The sequence below is a fragment of the Phoenix dactylifera genome, chromosome 6, assembly GCF_051530095.1.
Source record: "Phoenix dactylifera cultivar Ajwa chromosome 6, Ajwa_hap1_PhDact_Kaust_v1.1, whole genome shotgun sequence".
Classification (NCBI taxonomy): Eukaryota; Viridiplantae; Streptophyta; class Magnoliopsida; order Arecales; family Arecaceae; genus Phoenix; species Phoenix dactylifera.
In genome coordinates, this window is record NC_143195.1 from 34443357 (window position 1) to 34452266 (window position 8910).

The 8910-nt window shown below is 36.4% G+C and overlaps 1 protein-coding gene and 1 long non-coding RNA gene across 3 annotated transcripts; both read right to left on the reverse strand.

Moving 5' to 3' along the window:
* Positions 1 to 1143: 1143 nt before the first annotated feature.
* On the reverse strand, positions 1144 to 1854 carry LOC148703253 (uncharacterized). Its single transcript, XR_015988213.2, has 3 exons — positions 1723 to 1854; positions 1584 to 1637; positions 1144 to 1282 (listed from the first exon to the last, which is right to left on the reverse strand). It is a non-coding gene; the product is annotated as an uncharacterized LOC148703253 (long non-coding RNA).
* Positions 1855 to 2854: 1000 nt separating this feature from the next.
* LOC103704660 (deSI-like protein At4g17486) lies at positions 2855 to 8910 on the reverse strand. Of its 2 annotated transcripts, none has more exons than XM_008788045.5 (4): positions 8413 to 8910; positions 3899 to 4186; positions 3737 to 3817; positions 2855 to 3218 (listed from the first exon to the last, which is right to left on the reverse strand). In XM_008788045.5, the coding sequence occupies exons 1-4, from the start codon at positions 8573 to 8575 to the stop codon at positions 3097 to 3099; spliced, it is 654 nt and encodes a 217-aa protein (XP_008786267.4). In that variant the 5' UTR covers positions 8576 to 8910; the 3' UTR covers positions 2855 to 3096. The 2 variants fall into 2 exon arrangements, with proteins under 2 accessions (XP_008786267.4, XP_008786266.4); XM_008788044.5 differs by having other exon boundaries at positions 3737 to 3823; positions 8413 to 8884.

Sequence of the window (8910 nt, forward strand, 5' to 3'; positions counted from 1 at the left end):
AAGAATTTGCATATAAGATGTTGCTCTGGGTTGCTATTTCTATGTTTTATAATATCAGTATTAATTTAACATAGAGCTGCCGCGGATGTGATTTACCTATCATACCTTTAAATGATAGTATGCAGGTAAATACTCCAATCTCTGACCTATTGTGTGCAAAACAATAATGGAAGGAAAAAATGCTTGCAAGTAAAATATATACAAGTAGAATTTCTTACAGGAGGTCCACCATCTCAGAACTCAACTACCGCTCGACCTATTAAGATGTCCTGAGAACATTTATAAACTCTGTCAATTTTTTCAAACTAGATTGGGATTCGAATTGCAATATCAATTCAAAGTAGAAGATTGAACAAGCAACTGGAGAAAATGCTGATACCAAGAATTTGCATAATGTAATCCAGGAAATAATAAATCAGCCCATTGAGGAGTAAACATCACAACTACAACAGTCTAAAATATCTGGGTGTGTCCTTCATAAAATAAAAAGACCTCCAAACTACACAAAGTTTTCTGAGTTGGTATTTTTTTGGGAAGACAAATCAGGAGCTGTTGCAAGGCTCATCCATGAGCTGAACTAAACAAAAATAACCTGGCAAAACCGCTTGAAGCATAAAGACAAATATTGGTTCGGTTCCTTAAAAAGGAAAAAACCCTCAATATTCTTTTACCAATACACAACATTTTATATGTATGAACCCTCTTTATTGCCCAAAGCTCTAAATATATACAGCAATGCAAGTCCATCTCTTGCTATTGCCTTAATATATTCTGCCTCATTAGTCACCGAATGATCACATAACACTCAAATGCACCTCCTTCGCATACAAGTTGTCTGAATTTCATGAAGGTATCTCGAAATCTCTTTGAACCCAGTTTGACAGTTTGATGTCTCTATCACTATTAGTATAACTGCTTGAACAGTCTCTTGATTATTTATGACATGTATGGACTCTCTATATTTTCAGTAAAATCATATGCCATGTATGATATCTTGGTCTGATAGAATTTAGGCTGCCATCCTCCCAAGGCCTTCATCCATGTTCCCATATTATATAAAAATACAATGTCCACAAATAACACACCAACAAGACCACCAACCACAAAAATGCTTGCCTGCTGGCCCCTATATTTTCAGTAAAATCCTATGCCATAGTACATTGCTCTGACAGCATTTAAACTGCTATCCTACCAAGGCCTTCATCCATGCTCCTATATCATATAAAAATACATTATCCATAAATAACATGCCAACAAGTCGACCCAACCGCCAAATGCCTGCCTGTGTGTCCACCAAAATCAGTAGTCAGTTTAGCTAAACAAGTATACAATACAGAGGGGGAAGAGAGGCTAGGTTCAACCAATCTGTAGGTTTACAGCAACAAGATATACAGCAGAATCACTAGAATCTTTTAAGAATTGCATGATATTGCAGTTTCAAACATGTTTCAGGAACAAAAATATCCATACATAAACAGATATGGATATAGCATACGTAGGCACATGCATTGGCATTAATGAAGTAGGGGTGCATTGAACTGGTGATGTTAACAACTGCAAAATATCCACTAATTGTAAATCACCTCAGAAGGACCAACTATGTTGTAACCCATGCAGAGTTCTATCATGTCTTTTACCTGTTAATGTAGAATGTACTTGAAGAATTTAATGTGGTAAAATTTGATTGCGATGAGAAAAACAATAAAAGGAAAGAAAAATTACCCAGACAGCTGTACCACCTTCTGACAAACAATGTTAGTCTGTAAACACACAAGAAATATCGATTAGAACTATAATATACTTAAAGAATCATGACAGAACCCAAAGTTATACGTAAGCAACAGTAATCCGTTCCTGAAGGGGCATAACCCAAGAGTCCCATGTTCCACTACCAATTTCCCTGAGGGTGCACAAAGGAAATTGATGTCAAGAAAGCTCATTTTCCATATACAAAAAGATAATCAATAAGCTCAGAAACTATGGTTATCCATCAAAAAGGATCTAAAAACATATTAAATTCTTTGGGACAATATTTTTCCTCTCTCTCTCCGCCCTCTCCCTCTCTCTCCCAACCTCCATCCCCCCCACCAACACACACACACTCTCTCTCTCTCTCGAATTAATAATTAATACTGTAGCAGTCTAAAGATTAAAAAACAAAAAAGGTGAGAAAGAAGTATCTGAAATGCCCATGAGGCTATAGGAAACAACACTATGCATTGTGATTCCATGAAAACTGCCTTGTTTTATAGTTGTAACTAAAAAGATGCACATTAACTTTTGAAACAACCAATTCTAATATAAGTATAATCATGACAGGACGAAATGGCAGTTGGAGGGCAAGATGTCTTCTGCAACTAGGTGAAAGCAATAAAAGAAGGTCATGCAAGATCCAAAATCGAGGACATCAACCCATGTTCCTGTACTGGTACGCAACCAAGCAATTAAAAATCTTGTCATTTGGTTTGCAATTTAAGTGCTCCATATATAGATTACATGTGATTTTCTTTGATACAATATAAAGGTTACCTAGTATGTCAAATTAGTATGTTAAATTAGTCGACAATTATTACTGAGAAAAAAATAAGATCTTGGCTCATCATGGTCTTGATCCCGTACCAACAAAACCATTATCTCAGTTCTTAAAAACCTTGAATTGAAGGGAATTGTGTAGGGCATGGATGGCTCTGCTTAGGAAAGAATGGAAAGAATCATACAAGTTGCTTAACCGTGTTTTCTGAACTATCAAGAACCTGCTAATATGGAAACGCATGATACAATAACAAAAAAAAGGAAAAAGAATATCCACAGAGACAAAATTGAAGTAAAAAGAAGAAAAAGCCCAATAACCAAATTCAGAGAATTTATGAACAATTTTATCTTCACTGGAATCAGGCCATGCTCTGCTTAAAATTAAGGAAAACAATAAAATATTAACAATACAGCATTGTAGGCCACTTACAGGAGTAAGGCTTGGGTAATGATGCACAAAGACAAGGATTATGAAGCTGATATAATTATACAAGTGAAATCAATAAGCTCCATCAAAGAAAACAGAGATGACAGACAGAAACAGGAAAAAATCACTGAGCATCTTTAACAAGACTCAATTGCTCTTGAATGTGCTGGGTCATTGTTTGATGTCAGTAGTAGCTGATGATCTGGATCATCCTCATCACTCTCCTCAGCTGATGAAGTAATCGACATGGACTCATCTTCTGAAATGTTTTCAACCCCATCAAAAAAAAGTCGATAGTTAGCAATCCAATCCACTACATGACAAAACATGAAAGCATCAAATCCGTATAAAATTGGATAACGTTAATTTGGGCAGTGTTTAAGGCTTTAATTTCTGCAGTAACTTTTCTTTTTCTAATTTCGAACTGAGATGTTTGGATGCCATGTCCTACAGTAATAAAACAAAGTGCCACGGTTGATGAACTTAGGCAACATTGCAAGCCATCAAGATTTTTGGAAGATGAAACATTCCCTGAATATCAAATGCTACCAGCCTTTTTTTCCCAGGGAGCCAAACTGGCATAGGAAGAGTGTAAGTCTGGGTTGGAGACTTGACCCATACCTTCACTAGTCGAAGTTATCAGATCTTTAAAAGATTTGCACAAATATATTACAGCTATCAGACTAGAAGATCAACCCAACTGGTTTGGTTGCAACTTGCAATTCTAGATGGAACCTACTAAACCGTAACTATTGCACTAATATAAGACAAACTAACCAGAGAGTGTTGGTTGAGCTGGTAAATTTCCAACTGCCGTAACCTGAATACTTTCTGGTAGAAGACAGTTGCAGAAAGAACCTGAAACTTCACAGAAGCTTATACTTATTAATATCCACTATCCTAATGGAAGCCAGCAAAAATAACAGACAAGATACCGACCTAATCTTGCAAGCCGATTTACCCATCCTGGAATTGGTTTTCCAGTCAAACACATACAAACATCATCTGTGAAATGATTGCAGTTCTTGACAATCAAATGGTAGGTATCGCCATGATATTTCCCAGCAAGGTTTGCAATAAACATGCGGAACTCTGAATGAGACATGTCAGTGGTGCCCAGCCACACAGAACGCCGGAAGATAAAACCAGGACAGCATCTTGGTTCCACCTCAAATACTCCACTAGTTGGGTACTCATGTGCTCCAAATCCATACTCCATACCATGTACTGTTTGTTAAGTAAAAAATTAGTACTCGAAAATATTCAACAAAAAAAAAAAAGAAATTATAGCAACAAGAACCAAGAAAAATCTTGTCTTGTTTCATTCTTCGAGTACACAAAATAAGTATCTTTTATGTGCAGAGACCTGGGAGAAAAATCTTGTCTTGTTTCATTCTTCGAGTACACAAAATTATATCCCTTCAAAATATGAAACTTCGCCCAAAAAAAAATGCTTACTGGTGCATCTTGTTAGGCACTACACATTCTACATCAATAATGATGGGTAATTGATCAATTGAAGTCTTGTTAGTTTGAAGTTTTTGGACATCTTTGTCATTTCTATACTAGAATATGAAACTAAATTGTGCCAGATGACAGTTTAGAGACAGTCTCTCTCTCTCTCTCTCTCTCTCTATCTATCTATCTATCTATCTATCCCCCCCCCCCCAACACCCCTCCCTCCGCCTTCCTGGAGTCTATAGTTGTTTCATATTCAAATTCAACAATTGGATTAGTGGTAACTTGATAAAAGTTTTAGTTGCAATGACTGAGATAACAACTTCCCAAGCACAAAACAGACCTTACTCTCACAGTGACACTTCTTTAAAAAATAAATAAATGAACGAACTCTCATATATCAACTTCATGCAACAAAGAATTGTAACAGATGCATAGAGAATTGGAAAATGACATATTTACATATAAAACCAATTATATTTCAGCAACAATTCTACACATAACCAATTGAATGGGTCAACCTGTGGGCTGAGAATCCATACAAGAATAATTCAAGATCCAACTCTCATACAAAAATGTTAATATTTTTTATGTCAGATCATCAATATTGCTATTGTTCATGCATCAATCTTTTTGGACCAGAAAGATTCAGGCTTCAATAAAAACATCTGTTTGGTAACAAATTTCTTTGTCCATCATCCTCAGATCCTTCCGAGAAACCCATGCTCCAAATTACAAGTTTTTATAGTGAAACTTGAAGAGCAAGCATTGGAATAAGATTTCTCACCAAAGTATGATGCCAGTTTGCATGCACATATGGTTTCAGGACTGGTACAAAAATGAGCACGTCAATGCAAATGAACAGTGTGTGTATACAAATTATAAACACAAATATACAACAAATTATAAATTGTGCTAGATGACAGTTTAGAAACAGTCTCTCTCTCTCTCTCTCTCTCTCTCTCTCTCTCTGACTCTCTCTCTCTATCTCCCCCTCCCCCACCCCTCCCTCCGCCTTCCTGGAGTCTGTAGTTGTTTCATATTCAAATTCAAACAATCGGATTAGTGGTAACTTGATAAAAATTTTAGTTGCAATGACTGAGCTAACAACTTCCCAAGCACAAAATAGACCTTACTGTCACAGTGACACTTCTTTAAAAAATAAATAAATGAACGAACTCTCATATATCAACTTCATGCAACAAAGAATTGTAATAGATGCATAGAGAATTGGAAAATGACATATTTACATATAAAACCAATTATATTTCAGCAACAATTCTACACATAACCAATTGAATGGGTCAACCTGTGGGCTGAGAATCCATACAAGAATATATCAAGATCCAACTCTCATCCAAAAATGTTAATCTTTTTTATGTCAGATCATCAATATTGCTATTGTTCATGCATCAATCTGTTTGGACCAGAAAGATCCAGGCTTCAATAAAAACATCTGTTTGGCCAACGAATTTCTTTGTCCATCATCCTCAGATCCTTCCGAGAAACCCATGCTCCAAATTACAATTTTTATGGTCAAACTTGAAGAGCAAGTATTGGAATAAGTTTTCTCCCCAAAGTATGAGGCCAGTTTGCATGCACATATGGTTTCAGGACTGGCACAAAAATGAGCACGTCAATGCAAATGAACAGTGTGTGTATACAAATTATAAATACAGATATACAACAAATTTACAAACACCCAACTCATATGTCAGAAAATAGCTATGCACCAGCGGGTGAAAAGAAATTACTTAGTGCCTAAATATTAGGCATAGGTTTGGAGTTTGGACACAAGAAATTTTCAAAAGAATCAAAGAAAAGCAATAGCATATAAATATCTATATAAAAAAAAAAGTTTCACCATAAGAGTAAAGATAGGTGACCTAGCTGCATCCTAGCAGATTCCAAAATTCAAGATACCAGTTTGCACTTTGGTAGTACCCCTATTATTCGGAACAACCTTTACTTGGTTGAGTTAGAGTCAATCACCACCACCCAAAAAAAAGAAAAGAAAAGAAAAGAAAGAATCCTTCTCTCCTTTCCCTGATCAAGTAGATATGGGAAGTGAATCTGTGTCTTTTGAAATTTATAAATGTATGAGATAAGATATTCTTAACTGTCAACCTTAACATTCCCATTAACCACTCACAAACAAGGGCATTTTCTCGGCATCCTATAATCAAATAATAATAATAAAAAAGCAACATAAATTTGTTAATAAATAATATTCATTCATTATCAGATATTAAGTACAACCCAATTTAACTTACATCAAAATTGGGCTTGAACTTAAAATTAACAATCACACATGCCATTTCTTTATAAGGCATTTACACCCAAACATTATGTACTTTTGAAATGATGGTTTACTTGAAACCAGGTTTTTTCTTACGTGCTTATTTCGGTGTCAGCCTTCACCTCAACTCATCAACTGAGCAACCTACTTAAGACTTACTTCTATTGTTAGTGTGCCATCTAATTGAAGACCTATAGTTATGCTAGATACGGACATCTTCTCTAACAATAAAATGGGATTGAATGATTAAACTTACAAATAAGAAGGTTTTCTATTAAAATTCAGAAGTGAGAAGAGATTCAGCACCACCCAACCACCATAAGAACCCAAATGCATGTATGAGGACTCCAGGTGCTTGTGTACCACTCAGAAGGTCTACATAGATTTTCCCTATAGCTTAATTTTTTGATAAAGGCAGGTTTTCTGAAGTAAAATGGATTCTGGCTTTCAGTTCAAAAGATAATAAATTATCACATGCCAGAATGCCGCCCCTGGCCAAGATTTGTGAACATGTTGCACCTAGGTCAGATGTCTGGTTTGACAAAAATTTTACTTATGTATGGTAAATGAGTAGAAAAATTGGTTTTACAGAGATCAGAATGTTATGGATTATTGTGCAGGGGAAGGGGATACATTCTATATATAAGAGCAGCAAGCAAAATGAAAGGGCGAAGAAGAAGAAGAAGAATATAACCTAGAAAAGAGGAGGAGGAAAAGGAAAGAGGTAACAACAAAATCCTTAACTTAAAAAAGAAAAAAAAAAAAAAGATATTTAATTCTCCGGTACCATATCAGACTAGCATAGGCCGGTATATCCTCCGGTACTAGTTCGGTGAACCTATTAGGTAAGATCTATTGTCCAAGATCCAGAAGATATTTAATGATAGTTATTTGCACCTATTTGGATATGCTTTTCAAGAAAGTGCAAGCAAGTGTTTTGCAACCTAATCAAAACGAAAATATGGATCTTCACTCATAACCTAGGCACTAAAGGCAATTCATGATACTGTTCTTGTGGCAAAAGAAGAAAAAACTTTCTGTAAGGCCTCTATCATGGATATGTCCCATATTTCACAAGAAAATGGTAGAAGGATGGATTCCAAATTCTTACTTCTCAGTCACTGTTTTACTCAATATCTGTGTCCCTAATAACAAGTACATCTTCAACAACGAAAATTGGTCAATTTAAATCAGTAGTTCGCAATTTCATAACTCTCCCTTGCTATCTATTATTATTTCTAAAAAAGATGAACCTTACAAAGCCAACAAGCTCAAGTCATCTATAACGTATCAAACTCTACCATTCTTGCTTTTGTCAAAGAAAAAAATCGTCCAAAGAAAGAACAGGGGCGCGTGTGTGGAAAGAATATGGTTTTGTTCTCAAACTACTTGCCGTTCATTCTAGTCCAAAGCAACTCGATCAGCATGCACAAACCCCTTTTTCACTTTCTCTAAGCATTAATCTGGCCACAAAACTGTTTCAACATTTTTAACTATATATTGATCACGACAGTGAAACAAAACACACTCTGCGAGAATAGTTATAATACCAAATCCTAACCCTTGTGGAAATCAAAAAAGATTCTAACTATACCGCTGCAACGGGAACGATCATAAACAATTTAATTCAGCCAAAATTCCAAACAGATTTATCAAGAAAAGTAGATGAAACAATAGGGAGTCGAGGGAAACGCACCTTCGATCCCAGAGTGGAAGACTCCGAGGCCAAATAAATAGAGATAATTGTTCATGGGTGTAAGATCGTAGACGTTCAAATAAAGATGCGACCTGCCGTTGCCGTCGCTCCTGCCATGCTTCAGCACCTTCGGAGACGCACATCCCGGCAGAAGCGACCGCATGTTACTGCGACTCCAGAATCACCTCCAAGGATCCCTCAGAATCCCTAATTCCGGGTCAATTTCCTCATCACCGAGGCCAGGATTCGAGCTCGAATTCAAGAATCAAGCGAAGGGACTGCATTTCGAACGGGGAACCCTAGACTCGGAGGAACCTTTGGATTATGGCGGCAAAAGGGGGAAAGGATAGATCGTGGTTCTTGGAATCTTTGAAGGTGGGGGTGAGGCGGGGTTTCTTTGAAACAATATAATTTTTTTAATTCTATTTTACCTTCTCCTTTCCTTCTTTCAGGAAAGGAGAGCTCGCCCTTCAAACAGAGGAAGGAGATGGCAACCCT